Source organism: Orbicella franksi, chromosome 8, assembly GCF_964199315.1.
Source record: "Orbicella franksi chromosome 8, jaOrbFran1.1, whole genome shotgun sequence".
NCBI lineage: Eukaryota > Metazoa > Cnidaria > Anthozoa > Scleractinia > Merulinidae > Orbicella > Orbicella franksi.
Genome location: NC_138152.1, coordinates 3959500 through 3979724, shown reverse-complemented (window position 1 = coordinate 3979724; position 20225 = coordinate 3959500). Strand labels below are relative to the sequence as shown.

At 39.0% G+C, this 20225-nt stretch overlaps 2 protein-coding genes and 1 pseudogene across 3 annotated transcripts in view; 2 read left to right on the top strand and 1 right to left on the bottom strand.

The window, feature by feature from the left end:
* The window catches only part of LOC145495612 (uncharacterized), a 265207-nt gene that overhangs the window by 6843 nt on the left and 238139 nt on the right, over nt 1-20225 (bottom strand). The window lies entirely within an intron of this gene.
* Nucleotides 1-20225, top strand: part of LOC145495977 (uncharacterized) — a 192652-nt pseudogene that overhangs the window by 99935 nt on the left and 72492 nt on the right. The window lies entirely within an intron of this gene.
* Nucleotides 6821-20225, top strand: part of LOC145495981 (uncharacterized) — a 62644-nt gene continuing 49239 nt past the window's right edge. The window contains exons 1-14 of the mRNA XM_081475580.1: nt 6821-7154; nt 7908-8072; nt 8219-8332; nt 8619-8741; nt 11821-11917; nt 12078-12296; nt 12887-13263; nt 13389-13556; nt 14120-14230; nt 14493-14609; nt 15012-15102; nt 15718-16098; nt 17287-17409; nt 20027-20152. Of these exons, the coding sequence (XP_081331706.1) occupies nt 6837-7154; nt 7908-8072; nt 8219-8332; nt 8619-8741; nt 11821-11917; nt 12078-12296; nt 12887-13263; nt 13389-13556; nt 14120-14230; nt 14493-14609; nt 15012-15102; nt 15718-16098; nt 17287-17409; nt 20027-20152 (2530 nt within the window). The 5' untranslated portion in view covers nt 6821-6836. The remainder of the gene's footprint in view (nt 7155-7907; nt 8073-8218; nt 8333-8618; nt 8742-11820; nt 11918-12077; nt 12297-12886; nt 13264-13388; nt 13557-14119; nt 14231-14492; nt 14610-15011; nt 15103-15717; nt 16099-17286; nt 17410-20026; nt 20153-20225) is intronic.

Below are 20225 nucleotides of genomic sequence, written 5' to 3'. Positions count from 1 at the left end.
GCTGAAAATTGTGTTGCGCTTGCTTCTGCAGGCTTCGAAAAAACCAAAGCGTCGCCATTGCACTACAGGATTTCTCCGTACTGTCGAAGCTGACAACTAAATCCTCGTTCAGCGAGAAAAGTTAAAGCGTTTTGTAAACAAGCTTCGAACCCGTCTTCCCCTTTAGTCTGGCACTCAACGGTATTGAAATACCTTTGATCGACAGATGTCAATAATATTGGACTAGCCCAGCCAATCACGAGCCCCGTTCGCTGGCGAACGGAGGTTTTCAAAATCCAGGGGTTTGTCTGCAAGCGTTTCCTTCCTTCCCCTCCCCCACCCCCTTCTTTGTTTCTTTTTGGCTCTCGCCCCATTTTCCGCGCAGACAAAACACCGAAAATCCCGTCACTCGGTCTTTCTTTGCTTCCAAACCCCACGGAAACGCTTGTTACGCAGGCTACGAATCTGTTTCCAGCGCCGACCTTGGATACATAGAAACAGAAAGTGAGTGAGAAGATTCAGAAGATAGTGAAGACAAAGAAAATCAAAACAAGAACGAAGAAAACAGTGATAAAAGGTCTCCTGAAGCTAAAAGAGAAGAACACAAAAACAGACGACCAAGCAACCATGGATCCACATCTCATTTAATCATTGACAGAAGCTTTACATAGAATTGGACAGCAACAGCAGACGTCCATAGTAGTTCCGGAGACAGTAAAGATCCAACCTTTCTGTGGTTTAGATGGAGATGACGTTGTGGAATGGTTGGAAGTCTTCGAGAATCGCAACGATTTAAAACGACACGACGCATCGCTCTCGAGAGCGAGAGTGCGTTAACCGAATTAGTGCTCCATCTAGCTGGACCAGCAAAGGATTTTTACAGCGATTTGACTTCAGAAGAGAAAGACACGCTCGAGAATGTAAAGCAATCATGATAGCATACTACTCCAGCAAGGACCATGGCTATGGTCAACGGGAATACCCGTCAAATCGCCGACAAGCTCCAAGTGAAAGTCTGGACCACTCTATGACCGATATCTGCGCTAAATTCCATCGCCTACGGGCTTAACCAACAAGGAGAGGATGACCTATTTCTTACAAGGTTTGCGTCCTGATATCCGTCAGCTGGTATATATGAAAGAACCAAAAACCTTCGCTGAAGCCGAGAAAGCTGCCAGATTTGCAGAGTCCGTTGCTCGTGTTCCACAATCTGCAACCAGGACTAACCCAAGCGAACAAGACGTACTGGTTAAGTTGTTAAATCAGCTTGGAGCCAATAGCTGGTTTTCACATGATGTCAGTAAAATTCAAACTACAAAACTGTTGATCTTCCTGAGATTTTACCTTAATGATGTATAAGAGCAGCTGAAAACTAATATTCATACAAATTTTCGCTCCGAATGGGTTCTTGGTTTTGTGATACACTACGCTTGAATTTCCAAGCTTTAGCGCGAGGCGGCATTTACATGACGGCGTCATGATGGTTAAGAAAGAGACTTATTTGGGGGAATTTGGCTATCTGAACAGTTCATGTCTTAGAAAAAGTATTATTGTAATGTTGTAGAGTTCCTCGAGGGATAAAATTACGCTTTTGTAGCAAAACTCAGTGACAGATGTTTCTGTTGCTTTCCGGCCGCCATGTTGGTGCCCATACGGATGGGCACCAGCATGGCGTCTCCATACAAATCTCTATAAATTTGGGTAAAAAATTTATCCGCATATCTTGCATAAGAAAAATTGCTGTGACTAGGATCTTGGCGAGAGTCTTAGCATATTTACTTTCTTTCATTTCCCAGATTCTGGACTTAATCTATTGAACGGTTTGATTTTATTTTGATCTATTTTTAATGCCGTGCATTAGACCAGCTGCAAAGCCCTCGAACGCAGACGATCAGAAGATGTTAAATGTTATGGAACAGAACAACGCGTTCTTCCCTTATTAGGGTAATAATAAGTTAGCAGAAACCGTTGTCACGCCACCTAAATCCAGTTTCACCCTAAACCACTTCGTGCAATACTCCATTATTTCAGACTAGACCCTTTTCATAAATGGCTGGCAGTTCAAAATTTTGTATGCATTTAAATTAGCCTCACTAAACACGTTTGGGTGTAAAAATTCAAAAACTCAAAAACGAGTTTAGTCAGGCTAATTTTAATACTTACAAAAGAATTTATAATTGGCAGCCATTTATGAAAAGGGTCTGTATGTTTCATACATTACATTTCTTAGCTATTTCTCAAAATTTTCTCCTAACTTATTATTGCCCTAATCAGTCTGGATGTATGCTGAGCAATTTCACGCAACGCGGTGCCATTTGATGTTACGCTGTACAACTTCACGAAAACGTGTATGCACCGGCTAATTAAGGGCCTCTTCATATGAGCCCGGTCAACCGGGCTGACTCGGTTTCCGAGATCTCGCCTTGCCACTCTTTCCTCCGTAAAAATTTCGATGTGTTCATATGAGAAGCCGGGCTGGCCCAGTTACCGAGATCTCGATAACCGGGATGAAAATTTTTCCATATGAACACTCCAGCCCGGGTAACCGGGACGAAACTTTTTAGACAAAATAGCTTCGCTTTTGCAACATAGCGGCCAAAATGGCATAATTTTTGTCTTGTATGTATTTCCACATTAGGAGTATGCGAATAAGTTTTATTAGTAAAGTCACAAGAGTCCACAAAGGTACGACAGCCGCGAACGACAGAAGTTTATGGTTCACCATTTTGGCTGTGTTTCTTGGATTTCATTCCGGTCGACCGGGCTGAAACGGAACAGACAACAAAATTCGACCCGGAAACCGAGCCAGCCCGGTTACCGAGCTCACATGAAGAGTCCCTAAGTTGCCTCACGCCGAGCCGCACGTGATCTTAGGCTGCACCGTCTGAATGTATGCCAAGCTATTTCACACAAAGCTGTGCTATTTGATGTTACGCTGTTTAACTTGACCGAATACCATGACATTTCAGCCGAGGCTGACTCATTTGACCTCACGCTGAACTGTTTCCCTCGGCTCTGTGCCATTTCATGTAAGATGTTCGACTATTCCATCTTACCCTGTATCAATTGTTGTTATTCTTTACCATTTCATGTATCGCTATCCCATTTGACATCACTCTAGCCCAGTTATAATTACGCGGTGCCGCTTGAACAGTGATAGGTAGCCTATTCGTTCTTTGACATGACCACTTATTTTTATGTTATACCAGTTAACAAACTGGAGCTAAACTATTTACCTTTAGACTGAATCATTTATATCTTCATTGTACCGTTTCGACAAGGGCAGCTACACAGTTTCTAAACTGTCTGAACCATTTACTGGTTGAGTATCCCACTCCACCGAAGACAACCGGACCAACTGCATTTTAGCTACATCGTTTCCATGTAAACTGTACTAATTAACAAAGGATATTCCAACCATTTCTGTTTATTCTAGACTGTTTGTACCGTTTGTATTTTTGGTGGTAACGGCTGCCCATACTGCGTAGCTTTATGAATGAGACGAGATTGGGGAAGGTGAAATAATTTGGAGTTGTTACCCCTTACAAATAACTAGAGTTAGTGTTCAATTCTGACAGTAAATTGACCTAGTGAAGGCGCACTTTGTCTTAATTAATAGGTATTATCTGTAGCGCAATCTCCTCCGATGAGGGATATTGATGAGTTATTAAATGTATATTACAGAAATTATATTTACGGAGGTAATAGCTTTGCCAGACATTTTCCGTGACGATATTAAAACCAAAGAGTTAACAAACAGGTCTCCAGCTTCAACATGTTATACGCACGACAAAGGGCACAGATTATTAGATCACTCGTTTCTAAAACAGTGAGGGGAGATAAGAAGCTCATTTAGCTGGTGTGCTTCCCAAAAGTACACCAAGACTTTACAAGGACGAATCTAGGAATAGACGTTTCTTTGGTTACAATTCTATTCCAATAATCTGAGGTTTGCAACGAGCCGGGAAGCTTGTACGACAAACCAAAACACCCGTGAAAAGCCGGACAGGGAGAATCATGGGGCATTGTCTTGATATTGTATATGTACCGGTGTTAAAATATATAAGGTATTTACTATACCAGATTTCAGTTAAATGGCTTATTTTAAGGCTCTCGCGAGCCGCTTCTAGCCGCAGAGTTGTATCACGGTTTTTTCATCGGTGGCACCCGGCCGAATTTATGGTCAGTGGGGTGCTGCTGTGATGATACTTAGTTCAAATGCACTTCCAGTGACGTAAGCAGCATGTGAACCATCGTGATCTTTTGTTTGTGGTTCCCGCCATCCCGCCATGTTGTTTAGATATTAAAAAGCAATTAAGAAGCTCTGTCGCCTCCTATATAGCTCGCAGCTATTACAGCTGCCGGCTGAATTTCTCAAACCCTCTAGGTTTACCTTTTTAAAGACAAAATTCCTTTATTTTGCCATTTCGCCGTCAAGACAATATGGCTTATTCTATAGACCTATTTAACTCCAGTTATCACATGGTAACACTTTCATGTCATTCCGTTTCTATTTAATGTCAGCCTACGAATGGAGTCCCGACATTTTACATGCTGAATCCCTTACAGAGCGAAATTATGGCGAGCTCATCGATTTAATTTTCGTACCTGATTTGACCACTTAATACACGAGAACTCTTCACTCTTTTTGAGCGACGACGTATTGTGTGACGTCATCGCTTTACGCTGGCATGCATGCATTCCTTTGGATAGTGATTTCGCATAGTTTGTCGCGCTTATGTCCGTGCGTTTATGTCGCGCACATTTGATCATGATCCCCCTGTAGAAGCGAAATGCACTCTGGGGTTCCTATGCTGCTTTCCTTTGCTGTTTGTAGGTTCAGCGGAGTGCTTATAATTGTAGTTTTTAAAAGAAGATTTAGGGGTGGATTTTGGTTTAAACTGTATCGGATAAATTTGCGTTCACGGGCAAACTCATTATAAGAACATATCCTCCATAAATACAAGTTTAGATAGACAAGTAAGTCGCACAGGCGATAGGTGAAGGCTTTGCAGCTTTCCTTTGCTGATTGTAGGATCAGCAGACTGCTTTTAATCGATATGACAAGTATACAGTTAACACAACAAATTAATTTCCGGTGAGGTAATTAGTGCTGCCAATATTTTTAAAGATAATTAGGTGTCGATTTCAGAGAGACTAACATTCCTTTGCGGGTTTCCTTTGCAGCTTTCCTTTGCTGTTTGTAGGATCAGCGGAGTGCTTTTAATTTCAGCTTTTAATTTCAACTTTTAAACGAAGATTTGGAGGTTGATTTTGGTTTATACAGTGTCGGATAAATTTGCGCTCACTGGCAAACTCGTAATAAGAACATATCGTCCATACATACAAATTTAGATAGACAAGGAAGTCGCACACGCAATAGCTGAAGGGTCTACATAAAATTTACGGATTGGTAGCGCAGTTGCACTTTTGCCAGTCTTGTCGATTTCAGAGAGAGAGAAACTTGTACTTTGCGGCTTTCCTTTGCTGTGTTTGTAGGATCAGCGGAGTGCTTTTAATTTCAGCTTTTAAACGAAGATTTGGGGGTGGATTTTGGTTTATACATTGTCGGATAAATTTGCCCTCACGGGCAAACTCATAATAACATATCTTAGATACATACAATTTTAGATAAACAAGCGGGTCGCACACGCGATATGACAAGTCAAGAGAAAATGATTTTCTCTTGGACAAGTATATGTTTAAAACAACAAATTAATTTCCGGTGAGGTAATTAGCTTTGCCAAATATCTTTAAAGATAATAAGGTGTTGATTTCAGAGAGAGGAACTTTTCAGCGGAGTGCTTTTTATTTGGGTTGGTACATTTTGCTGACCGCTAGCACATGGACTAACAAGATGAACCTGGTACATGAACTACTTGAATGAACCACCAATGGACTACCCTAAATGTAAACCCCTAAAATTTCTAACCCAAAAGTTTAAGAATCAGTTCGTCTGCCCATGTTCCAATCTTCTAGGAACAATTCTTAAACGTCATCGCTTCTGCATGCATTGCGTGCCGTTTATTTTAATATCCGATCTTCTTAACATTTCACAATGTTGTAAGATTAAAGGTCAGTTACCTTGATTGTGGATAACATACCAAGATAATCCTTTGTGATAAATAGTTATGCAATTTGAATTGGGGGTGGGGGTTGCGGGGTGGGTAGTGACCTTTTAGCAGGAATGTTGCCAAAACAAATATCTGTACGCAGCAAGTCAAATGAGTCTGTTCCTCTGAGATTAGGTATCGATTTTGATCATTTTGGTCTTAAATAAGTCAGCAAATACGGTGTGCTTTAGTCCTTGAAACTCTAGATCTGGCCTGAAATTTTGTTTGTTGTGGAGAAGAAACTGCCTGGCTTTTCCAGTCAACATGAACTGAGAAATGCGAATCTCTTTCCAAGCGTCGATGCAGACTAAACCATTCCTGAGAAAAAGAGGTCAAGGACTTGAGACGTGCAGCACTTATGGATAAATAGAATATTGATGCTGGGTCAGGTCTGAGATACTGTAGGCTATCGCAAATCTCGTATTTTGATCAAGAGACGCGCGGCATGCTCCCTTCTCCGGTAGAACAACTGATGGACATTCCAACTCATGGAAGCTGCTGTGTAACATGGCTTTTTTTTTTGTTACTCTATTTAACGCATCAGTCGGCGCTCGCTTGCAATAGATTGAACCCTGGTTTCAAGGGGAGCTTTATAACGAAAAACGTTTCAAGTCTACTACAGCTGGGAATCAAACAATTTTAAATAATTTTGGATAACGTTCTTACGCCACAAAAACGTCTGATGTTTGTTTGTTTGTTTTTCTCCTTTCTAGGAGTTGAGAGGGAAAAATCGACTTTCAACAAATGGGAATTGGTCTTAGTCAGTGCGAAAATGTGTCATTTAGCAGCAGTTTTTCCAGTGGGACTTCCGTGCGAATATTCGCCTCAGTTAATCATGGAAACGAGTCATCAGGAGTACACGATTCTGCTTTTATTTGGGTGGAAGATGTGACAACAAGCAGTTTCAGGGCCTGTCTCGTGCAAGGCGGCCGAGGAACGGGAGGAGACGCCACCATTGATTGGTTTGCATTCCAAGGTTCCCAATCAGGAGTTTATCACGGAGACGAAAGTTTTAGTCTGTTTACTACTGGAGCAAAATGCAGTCAGCTGGCTTTTCCCCAGGTACGATTGAGTGTACAGTCGACTCCCGATAACTTGAACCTTCAAGAAAAAAAAAAAGGTTCGAGTTATCGGGGGTTCGAGTTATCGGGAATTGAGAACAAATGACCGGGAATTTATTTTTCTATTCGTGCAGTGTACATTTTAATCAAATGTAATTACAGAATAGAGAAGTCGAGTGAAAACAAAACAATACATGTCTTTCTTTAAATTACTTTACAAATCGGAACGTAACGTACTGTGAAAAATATAACGAAGGAAAGCAGCAGGGAGTCCAGGAACTGTACACTGTACAGGTCTTTTCACTCGGCTGCTTCAAAATAAATTTAGTGTTTTGGACTACAGTACACTGTTGTTGTTGTTGTTGTTGTTTTTTTTTTTTGACTTGTCACGTATTGACAGACATGGTTCGAGTTATCGAGGGTAAAATTATATAGAAAATGACCTGAAGGGAAACGAAAGTTGCTTCGAGTCAGCAGGAGGTTCGAGTTATCGATGGTTCGAGTTACCGAGAGTAAAATTACAGTAAATGTATGACTGAAAACCAGGGAAATTCGATTTTGGTTCGAGTTAGCGAGGTTTTGAGTTATCGTAAGTCGACTGTATTAATGGCTGCTAATATATGCCAATTTCCTAACATATAGTGAAAAGATAAACTGCAGGTACAAAATGTCTTGTAATATTTAAAATCAGTGCTGAGTGAAAATGTATGGTTATTCAAATTCACCGCAATGGGTTTTTATTTGTTTTTCTTAGGCCTTTTCATCGGTTCCTAAAATTCAAGTAACTGTCAAACATAGCACTCAAAGCCAACAGCGGGATGCCATGAGTGTTTGGATAGAAAGTGTTACTACAAGTCAGTTTGAAGTTTGTCTGCAAGAGTCAAGGATATTTGATGGGCCTCACCAACACATTATGGTGGTAAGTTTCTCCATAATTATTTATTTCCCAGTCCGAACTAACCATGTTTTGTCTGTTCAAAGATATCAGAAAAAGTTACTTTAACCAGCCCATCGAGTGTAATCGCCGTTGTTGAGGTTAGTTAGCCTTTTTGTGTTTGATTTTAGAACTGGATGGCGTACGAGAATTACCCGTCATCGTGGGACGTTAAAGAGTCATCCGAGGTTGTGCTTTCTGAAAACGAGGTACCAACTGCGGAGAACAATTATTCCTTATGCAAGGTATGTGTGCAACCCTGTCTTCTATACCTTGTCGATCTTTCATGCCAAATAGATGAGAACACAATTACGTAGTTATTGCTCCTCCGTAAACCAACTTTTGTTAACCATAGACTAGACTGTGAAAAAACTCCTTATAGTTTTATAAGCTAGCCGCGTCCACCGGTGAACTACCTGCTGTTCTACAATTACATGCAGTCTGTGGCCTTAATCATTAAGTAGTATTATAACAACCCTACAACAAAGCCTTGAATAACTGCAAAACGCGTGTTTATGCTATTTCATACAGATTGTGAACTTTATCAGTCCATTTTACGCACCACCTGTGGTACTCACGACAGTTGTTAGTAACGGCAGCAGGAATACCGACGTCGTTTCTCCGTTGAAAGATCCAATGAACAGCTGGCTTCAGGTACGCTTAAAAACATTCACCATTCGAATCTGCCATAAGACAGCGATTAAATTCAACAGACTGGTCAAAGGTTGTAAAACAACCGGCTCAGACAACTCATTTGGAATAACACGTGCTACATTCTTTTTGGGTCCTTCTTGCTCTCTTTGTCGAAGTTTTAATTTGTTTGTTGGTTTCCAGTTGCCTTTTTACGCGTATAACAGTGATCTAAACGTACAGGAAAGGCCAACATTTTCAAAAGAAAAAAAAAAAAATTTAAACGTTCATTGAGTGAATCCCTGGCCAAATGTTCCCGTCGTACTCCTTAGCTATGCTTTGCAAGTTTTCTTTCCATTGCATCAGCTGATTTACCAAAACAAATTTTCTCGTATGAAAAAATGAGCACGCAAGAAGTCAGTGTATGGACCATGATCTGATTGTCTTTTTTCCCACCTGGGATAAAGTTTATAATGATAAAGATTGCAATGATATGAGAGTAATTATTCCGACCATTACATTTGAAAAGAGGCAAAAAGACGCTATGCTTCAATTGGCCGGATAAATGGTTCTCGATGATGATTTATGTTAAATTAAACTAACGACTACAAAATGTTCAAGGATGAATTCCTGAACACATCCGTTATTTGTGTTCCTTCTGCTCTTTATATTTCAGTACTTTAATTTTTGCTATCTCTCAGTAAATTCTCTCTTTAGCCAGTCCGGGATCGTTATCAGAGATGTATGGAAGAAAACTGTCTTTGTCCAAAAGCTACAGCGAAAAGTTTCATTTTCAGATAGACACCGTATAATATTTGTTCCGAGTAAAAACACACGAACGTAGACAACAGTTATTCTGTTCACAAAAGCGTTGTTTATTGATACTAATATGATAGCTTCTATTTTCACTCAGGCTTCATTTTCTTGGTAGTTGGCGAAGCTGGCTGTTCAACAGTCTGTATAACATATAAACGAAACACTAACAGTAAATACATCTTGAGTTCACAAATTGACACTGAACAAGTTGCTTCTATATTCCAAGCGGAGAGCTGTAACTGAATTTCGTCGAATTTGCATGAGCGAAGCGTGGTTAGGACCGAAACATCTCCTACTATGATTCATTACTATGAAATGGAAATAACAGTATCGAAACAGTTCGCGACCCTCCCTCTGTCGACTCTCTGTCTAGATATACTGAAGATAGAATAGCTTACCTCGATGGCCATATCCCATCCCCCGCCAAATTCCATTTCTGCGATTGCTAATTCAATCCCCTCTGCCGTATTGTACATTTCGTTTCCATCTTTGATGCACTGGAGTTCTCTTTGTCATTGTGGGCTCGCCTGATATGGTTCTGGCACAACAACAAAAATATAGCAGGTATATTTACTTTAATTCGTGATACACCTCCGTTCAGTGGAATGGGTACATGCAACACTTTATGTCGTGAGATGTGACAGTAAACTTGGAAGTCTTGGCATTTCCGGAAAAAAATTGTTTTAGTTGTAGATCAGTAGTCTATTGTTGTGCATTCGGTGATATGGAAAAACGCTTTTAATGACCGATTCATATAAAAGAAACTATAATTCAAGTAATATGTTTTCGTACCATAGTTCACTCGCTAAATCCAACAATAAGCTTCATTTTACAACGACTGGTGTGCCAGAAAACTGACCTAGTTTGGCCGGCATTTCCGGAAAATATTTCAGGACCGTGAGTTGTTGAAATTGACCTCTAAAATATAGGCAACTTACCCTTTAACGTGATTGTCGATTTTCCCGCAGTCCGAAAGGTGTTTTAGTTCCCTGTTTATGAAGTATTGCACCCGGCCTATCTGTCTTCCAGCAATTTCTCTCAAAGTGTAATTTTTCTTAGCGCTCTTGGATACCAGACTGTGGCACGTCTAGAAGTGTCTCGGGTATTTCTCTAATTTCCGGTAAAACACAACGAAGTGCGAACGAGTCTTTGTTTCCAATTTTCAGGAAGGACATGAAAAGGAGTTCCTTCTGGCCCCTTGATTTTGACCTCATGGTAACCCTTCAAAAGAAAATAAACAACTAATGTTAGATTCGCAAGTGGTTTCCCGACCACCTGGACTGCCGTACCATGAATCGAGCGACTCACTAAGAGCCATAATTTTTTCTGAAGGGGCTTAGATGATTTATGTAAGTTACTTTTACGTACCCCTTGATTTTGCCACCAGTAATTCTTAAAGTTGAATGGTGCGTGTCTGTCAGGCCTAAAAGGAACGAAAATTTTATGCTGCAAAACTCGACAACAATAAACCTACCCTATGTAATGACCAAGCTATATCCACAAAATCGACATAAATTTGCTATTTTGATTCTATGGGTACCAGCATCCGCTATCTCAATACCTAGGAACATATCGATTACAGCTGTAAATATGGCCGCCGTTACGAACAACACATCGCAAATCAAAATACCCCCATGCACTTTTTTCACAGATCGTGCACAACACTAAAAACACGTTAAATCCCAAGAATATGGCGTGAAGATTAACGACATATTTTTTGTGATTTTCGCAAAAATCTCCAGGTAACTTAAATCTAATGACAAAATGAAAAACATACCTGGTTTGGATGCAAAATTGCAAGCGCTGTTTCACTTTACGAGTAGCATTTTACATCGTTTACGCTGGTCTTCAACCGCCATCTTCAAAACACGTGAAGCTCCTTCTTTTCCGGTAATTATCGAATAGAATTATGAGTAAATTACCCGAGTATAATCGAACAAATAACGAGCAAAGCGAAGTGAATACGAAAATTCCCGGTTTTTGAAATGGCCGCCATGTTGTGACGTCACATGGTTATCAAATCTGATAACGATCCCGGACATCTTGAAGTCGTCAGTTGGTGCTTACATGTTTTCTGTTATTTTTTTTTTTTTCGAGTTAGAGCTCCTAATTAACGTATGCTTTCGCACACTGCGTTTTGCAATGAGACATGTATTGGAACCTATATTGTCGGCAAGGATCCAATTCCTGGTACTTTATTTGTTTATTAAGTTTGTCCGGCCTTTTTGAGTTGAATTAATTTATTTCATCAAAGGTATTTATTTATCATTTGTTGCCATTGTTACAGGAAGTGACGAATTATCACTTTCGAGTGCGCATCAAGGATGGTGTGGGTTACGATGGTCAGAGGGACATTGTACATGTCGACTACTTGGTTATAGGAGGTAACTTAGGAGGGAAATATTCCTCGATCACTGTAGTTAGATTAAACATCTGTAGAACTATCTGTCTTCTCCACGCCTTGGTCTATATATAATTTTTTTAATAAATTAGTCTCTCACGAAATCACAAGGAAATATTTTTCTCATTGCGTTTTCATCTAAGATCTCGATCCCTGCAGAAATGTGACCTGCAATTACGAAAGCCACTGTGTGCCCTTAGCTCCGCACCAGTTTTCTTGCCGTTGTGAGGACAGCTGCCCGTCGTACGAGGAACAAGTCTGCGCCTCTAACGGCCGCACGTTTACCAATTTATGCTTATTAAAGCAAGAAATCTGTCTAACTCGTGGAAATTATACCCAGTATCATCCTGGAAGCTGCACAGGTATAATTATCGTCATTATTAGTAGTATCAGTATTACTTTTTCTTTACTCGTTGTGTTCGTCGTCCTACTTGTGCCCTCTATTGTGTAACTTTAAAAGCATTGACTCAATAGTAATCAAACTTGCATGGCATTTTCGTCTTAATTTAACATTTTAACCTTTTTATTATTATTAGAAAGAGAATATTATCTGGCATGTAAAACATCCTGACTTGTATAATTAAAAAGATCATCACTTTTTAGTCATGACCTCATATAAGGCTTAAAACGACGTCAAATCTCCAAAGATCTGCAACCTTGAATCCAGCAATGAAACAGACCGAAGAATAGAACAGCTATAGAAAAATTGGAATAATATGTCTATAAAATCCAAAGCCTTAATGAAACTGATCTCAAAGCTTAGGAAAGCGAGTATTGGAAGAAAAAAATTGAAAAACATGGTTGTCATAGGGAAGTCAAATGTGTTGTGCTGCTTCAGATAATACAACCAGCCCAGAGAAACATTAAAACAACAAAAAAAATATTTTGCAACACACATGGATCAATGAATACCAAACTTGCTCCATGACGAATTGTCCTTGTTCCCTTGCAGGTTTCCCTCTTCAGAAAGGAAGACACATACTCGAGAACGTCCCCACATGGGCCGAAGATCATTGTGAAATCCTCACATTTGAACCGTATAAATTTTACCCTCACCAGAAAGTGTACATACAACTCACAGTTAACCATGTGAATTACTCTGATTCTAACTTTGTACACGAGGCCACGATACCTTGGGTCGAAAGTGTTAACAGCACTCAGTTTACAGCTTGTGTTACTCGAGCTGGTAGGAATGACTACCCCTCAGATAGCTTTGCCACTATTGATTGGATAGCTCATCAAGGTGCACCGCCTGGAGGAGTGGCAGGACAAGAAAAGTTCTCTCGATGGTGGACTGGGAGTAAATGTCAGACGGTGACCCTTCCATTTGTAAGTGTGCCTTTTAAGTTAATATTCATTGAAAATATTTCATTTGACAAAGTATGAATATCGATTCTCCTGTCCAAAAAATTCATTTATCTTAAGATTTCAACTTTTACTTAATTAAATTTCAGGGAAAATTTTCTGACCCACCGACGGTATTCGCCACAGCTGAACACCTCAGGTCAGGTCTAAAGCACGATGCTACTAGCGTGTGGCTTGAGGACGTGTCAGCGAGTTCCTTTGTGATTTGTCTTCGGGAACTTCAAAACTTTGCAGGGGTTCATGACGACATTGCAGTGGTAATGTGGTATATAAATTAATTAAGCCCAGGTTTATGGTATGTATTGCAATCCAATCCCGTCCGTTCAATTCCATTCAATTCCAATCTGTTCTAATCCATATCAACCCAATCTAATCCAGTCCAATGCAATGCAATCCAATCTGATGTATCTAGTGTTAATTTAATTGAATTAGATCCAATGCAGTCCAACAAAGCAAACGTCATACTGCAGTGTAGTCCCATTTCAGAGGTACTAAGATAAATTTATTCTCTGAATTGATACGACTTTCCTTGTTGACTCGATGAAGAGAAGTAACTATGGTTCACAAGGTATGGCCGGGAAGTTCAAAATGTTTGGAGACAGTTTTAGAGGCGTCTTCATCTTTTTTTTATGTATTTTAAAATTTCGCAGGGACCTAGTTTTCTTTTGGTCTCACTACTGTAAAGCGTTTTGCACTGCGAAGTGGAGGTTATGCGTTAGATGACATAAGAAGACGTTTAATTTTCTCATATCATCTCGTAAGCAATAGCAGACTATTCCTTATTTATGCATGATTTATTTTCTTGTCTTTTTTGCTACAGAATTGGCTGGCATTCGACTCCCTTCATAGACCACTGTTTAGAGAGTATAATGATGTCAGTTTTCAAAATGACATTTTGCCATCCAAGAATCACAACTTTGCTTTTTGCCAGGTGAGAGTAATAGCGACGGGGAGGGACTCGACAAGGATGAAGAGCGTTCGGAATGCGGTAAAAAATGAATCGGGGGTGGGGAAACCGAAAGTGTTCAAATGAAAGGGGAACACCACATTTCCTCGGTGATAACATGGAAGGAATCATTTTCGAGTTGTTTACTTTACTCCGTTGATCCGTATTGTTACTTCTTATTTTGTGAACATGTAAAGACGACTCTAGATTAACTGATTTAATATAAAAATGATTTTATGTCCAATAGGAAGTCAATTTCATCCGGAGTTACAGCAAATCCCCAACAGTGCTGTTGACAGCCAAACATTCTAGCAGTGTAGGAACTGTAGCAGCAGAATGTAACGGGATCGTTAGCTGGATTGAGGTATTTTTGAAAGATTTTTTAAATAAATAAATAAATAAATAAATAAGTAAATAAATAAACAAATAAATAAATAAGTAAACTAAAAAAAGCCAAAAAAAAAAAAAAAACCGAAACTAAATTCATGCTTTATACTTACACTTTATTCCAGATGCCAAAGGGGAAAAACGACTTTACCAAAGAAATCGTTCTTTGAAAGAAAAAATATATGATATAATTTTACTTAAATGTTCAAAGAAATAATTCGTGTAAAGGTCCTGAGGAAATTTGGGAGGCGACGTTTATGTCTCACTTGAAAGTTCAATTTTTGGTTTAATATAAGTTTTGAATGCTCAATTTTTAAATTTAAGTTATTAATATCGTTGTGCTTTTATCCATTACCCTTTTTTCCCTCTCTCCCTCCAGTTCATCACTAACTCGGGATTTAAAATTTGCGTCAAAGAACTCTTTGTTCAACACTTTGATCCACTGACTGTGTCATATGCAGTATTATCAGGTAACAAGCACGCGTAAAAACATAATTAAAAAAAAAAGTTTTAAGACGTTTCAACTACGAAAACGTTTATCAGTTTATCAAAAAGAGTGTACCTAGGATTGGAAGGTACAGCTTGATTGTAACTTTCAGGGGGCAGTTACAGATCATGCAGCTGATTTTCATTAGCAGCATCAACATATGCGAAAACAGGTACACAACTACAAGTCTGCTATTAAGATATACGAAGAATACAAAAAGTGTCTGAATTCGAAGAAAACAAAACGTTTCTGAACTCGCCTTCTACATGCATTGCCCATATTTAGGAATCATCCAGGCATTCGTAGTACATACAGGCATAGACATAAAATGTATAGACATAAAAGACATCAAATTTGAGGATGTATATGACGCGGTGAATTTTTTTTTTCAGGGGTGAAAGACAAGAAGAACCCGTTTTTTCCTTCTTTTTATGGCTGTACATAGTTAGTCCTAAGCCTATTTCCCCACTGTCGTTGCCTACTTGACTTAATGTTCATGCTCATGTCGCTTGAAAATTAAGCTTTAAGGAAACAACCTGGCCTACTACAACAATAACAAAAATCCCTAGAAAACTCACTTTACATTATCTTTGAATAGATATTTGCCAAGATGACTGGACTTATTTCAAAGGATATTGCTACAGTAAAGTATCTTCCTGCGACTCGTGGCGTAGCAGCCAAGGGACATGCGCTACTCTGGGAGCTAACCTTCCCAGTATCCACAGCCAAGAAGAAAATGTTTATGTTCAAAATATACACGGCGGAGAACGGTCTTGGTTGGGCTTGACTGATATTAACACAGAAGGAACATTTGTGTGGAGCGATGGGGCACCATATGACTTCCATGACTGGGCAAAGAGGCAACCAAATAACCTCAATGACGAGGACTGTGTTCATACTCTTGGTTTCCTTCAAAACCATAAGTACGAATGGAGTGATGTTAATTGTACAGACTGCCACAGATTTACTTGCAAGAAAGGTAATTGTTCCTGTTTTGATCGATTTACATATTAGAAATTAACATACCTTATTAAATGAAATTTTCGCGACACGTTTATTTCGCGATTTTGTGGTGCACATATATTTTAGCAACACTTAAATTCTACGATTTCGCGCAGATTTTGTGTTTTGAATCACTTTAACTTCGCGTTTACGAGTAACACACAATTTATTTCCTTGGCAATGTTACTTAAACATGTCCTTGAATTTGGTAAACCGACTTTACCAAAAGTACAATAATGTCAAAAGTAACAAAACCGCAACGGCTGTACCATACTTAACATAACATAATGTTAGTCACTTAATTTTCGCTATATTTGCGACACTTCTTGATCGCGTCACTTTAATTTCGCGGTTTTTTTTAAATCGCGAAATTGGCGAAATTAATGAGGTGTTGCGAAAATTTCATGTAATAAGGTATACTATTTCCTATCACCTGGGAAATTTAAGGTGTATTACGAGTGTCTAGACATAGCAGGGTTTATACTTCAAGACAGAACTCAGGATCGTCGGTAACAGCAACAAACTGGTTTATTTCACTACTCGGATAAAAGCACGATAGGCAGCTCTAACTTTTCTTTACAACTTTAGAACTCTTACGGACGAAACTACTCACGCTCTTACAAAAGTACACCTAGTTATTCCTTAGGCAATGTTTCGTAAGAAAGTGCCCGCGCGAATTTCACACTTTCCTAAATTAAACAGCATTGAAGGTATAGTCGTCAAGCTGTTGGCATTTCCCTGTATTAAACTAGAGAAAATTTGGTTTATTAATTTCCTGGTGACGTGACTTGACGTTTCTATGGCATTCAATGGAGGTTGAATAGAGTTTTGGTTGACGAAATCTTCTGCAAAACCTTGCGTACGATTCTTCCCTGGTTTCAGTTTCCGTGGAGAGAAAAGCTTGTGGAAGGTTATTAAAACTTATTAGATTTCGTTTTCGAGACAAGTAACATATATAACGCCGACGTTATGTTTTTTTTTTTTTTTGTCAAGCTATTTCAAACTGTAAGCCTGTTAGGCAAACACAGTAGCCTTTCGCCTTGATAAAATTATCAAAATTTCTCTTCAGGCATTGTTCCCGGCGCGCCCTCAACCTGCACGCATTGTTTTTCTTGTCAAAGAAAAGGTTTTTATTTTTTTATCTTTTTTTTTTGTCCTCAATCAGATTATGATGAATGTAATGACTACACCCATGATTGCCCAGTGGAAGCTTCCTGTGTGAACAGTGATGGATCGTATTCTTGTGTATGCCCTGGTGGATATCGTCTGGATGGAAATATTTGCGCAGGTGTGTAAATCTTTCATTTTATTTCTTAAGCTCATTAATTATTCATGCAGCTCTCACCCAACCAGAGCATCTTATTCTGGTCAGGTGAATGGATTTAAAAACCCAATGAAAAACGAGTTGAAAACCACGGCGTGTTTGGAAATAATTTCAAGCATGGATGCAAATTTTCTTAATCTGCGTATTGATAAAGCAAGAAAAACACATGAAGATAAACAAATTTATTTAATCACACATTTTACAAAACAAACTTTAACTAAGGCTAACTTATTTACTGCTGACGTTAAATGTAACGGTACAGTTATTTAACTCCCCAAAACGGAAAGGTCCATTCTTTTTCTAAATTTAAATTCTTGCTCAATGGTGGCGACCTCATCTTTTGGTTTGCTTTCGACCTTGCTGTACACTTCCGACCTAAAATTGCACTAACGTTAGAAATTCCCAGTTCTAAGGCGTACTAATTTACTATCTACCCCTGCATTTAACAGACTAGACGCACAGGTTACCTCGGAATAGCGCTGGCCACACACTTTTCCTCTTCTTCGCGAGTTTTAGGAGGTCTAAATCTGCACTCTGCCATGCGTTTTGCGAAACGACGTGTTCGCTCAGAACTGACAAACAGCTAGGTAACGTGACATTGATGAATATTCAAAAATTGTCACAGAGCAGCAATTAGGTGATAGAATCACATTTTCACGTCTCAAATACAATATTTGAATTGAGAAAACTGATTCAAATGATAATTTAAATAAATAAATAAATAACTCGTGCTTCGGGTTTCATCAGGTTTCCAAACGCTCGAAAACAATAAAACCACCCGGCCTGCGGCCTCATGGTTTCAAATGTTTTCTTGCGTTTGGAAACCTGATGAAACCCTCGCACTCCTTCTCAAATGGTACATCTAGTCTTTTCCTCCGTTGAGCTATGAGCTTTCAAACAATGAAAAATAGAATTCCAAAATAGTAAATATTTACCGAGAAAATGGATACCAGTTTTGTTCTGGAGGAAAAAAATTTCTTATCGATTAACAACTAATTGATGTCACGTCGAAACTTTGTTTTCCCTCCATGGGAACACTTCGAAGAATTACAACTCAATAGCTTTTTGTCCGATTTCAGTCAAATTTCGATAGATAAAAGATTACCCTATCACCAACAAAATTATGTTGTAGAATTTGAAATCAGTCATTTCTGTGCGGTCACTTCGTATCTTTTTACAGGAATTTTGAAAAGGGCCGTAATTTTTGCAATCAAACAACAAAAAAAACCATATAGTTTTTGAGCGTTTGTTTCCTGACCTCTAGAAAAAGAGAAAATTCCCAAAAGATAGAAGATAAAAAAGAGAAACATAGCCAAGCCAACTCGGCAAACTTTGCTATTTTGGGAGGTGTCCCCATTAGAGTGGTTCCCTTTAATCATTCCCTCACCTTGAAATAGTTGACTGTATTTACCTTTATCACAAGCTTAATGATATAAGGGATAGCATCTTGTGATTATTCGGTTATACCTTGTAGTCGGAAATCACCCTGCAATGAAAACAGCTCTTAGACACTGTTTCTGTTGTTTGTTTTATCGATCTCTCAAAGGGTTTATTGAGCCATTCATTTGAGACCTTGGGAGATCTACTGCTAGACCCGGCTGGCTATTAAACAAAATGTTTGCAGACAAAATGTCTGAAATAGCCTCATCATGACAGCTTAAGCTTTAAATGATTCAGAACTTGTTGAACACTGATCACTCATAAGCAGGCAAAACTCTCCCAAGATATTCATTGGAATAAATTTAGCATATATTTAACATTTTGGGTTGATTACGACAAATTATTATTTTTAACATCCAGATGTGGACGAATGTCAGTTGGGGTCATATTCCTGTCATGCCCAAGCACAATGTGTAAATGTTCCTGGTTCCTATAACTGTAGCTGTTTATCAGGTTATGATGGTGACGGCCAAAGTAATTGCGATGGTAAGTTTTCAACTGTGGTAAGATTGTGTTAGTGAGGTCTTCTTCACCTGAGGCTTTTTTCCACGCCTTTCTCCCAGTTTCTTACAAAAAAAGACCATTATCAATACCTTAACAGTTCCTTACAAGGTTTGATGGGGACTGTCCCGTAAAGAAAATGTAAATTCAGCCCAGCCGAGTAGGCAAACTTTGCTGTTTTGAGAGCTCGAGGTGTCGCCATTATAGTGGTTCCCTTCATTCCCTCGCCTTGAAAGAGTTGGCTGTATTTACTTATATCACAAGCTTAATGATATAAGGGATAGCATCTTATGATTATTCGGTTATACCTTATAGTCGGAAATCACCATGCAATGAAAACAGCTCTAGACATTGTTTCTGTTGTTTTTTTTATTGATTTCTCAAAGGGTATATGGAGCCATTTACTTGAAATCTTGGGAGACCTGCTGCTAGACCCGGCTGGCTATTAAGCAAAATGTTTGTAGTCAAAATGTCTGAAATAACCTCATCATGACAGCTTACGCTTTAAATGATTCAGAACTTGTTGAACACTGATCGCTCATAAGTAAGCAAAACTCTCCCAAGATATTCATTGTAATAATTTCAGCATATTTTAAACATTTTTGGTTCATTACGACAAATTATTATTTTTAACATCCAGATGTGGACGAATGTCAGTTGGGGCCATATTCCTGTCATGCCCAAGCACAATGTGTAAATGTTCCTGGTTCCTATAACTGTAGCTGTTTACCAGGTTATGATGGTGACGGCCAAAGCAATTGCGATGGTAAGTTTTCAACAAGCTTAATGATATAAGGGATAGCATCTTGTGATTATTCGGTTATACCTTGTAGTCAGAA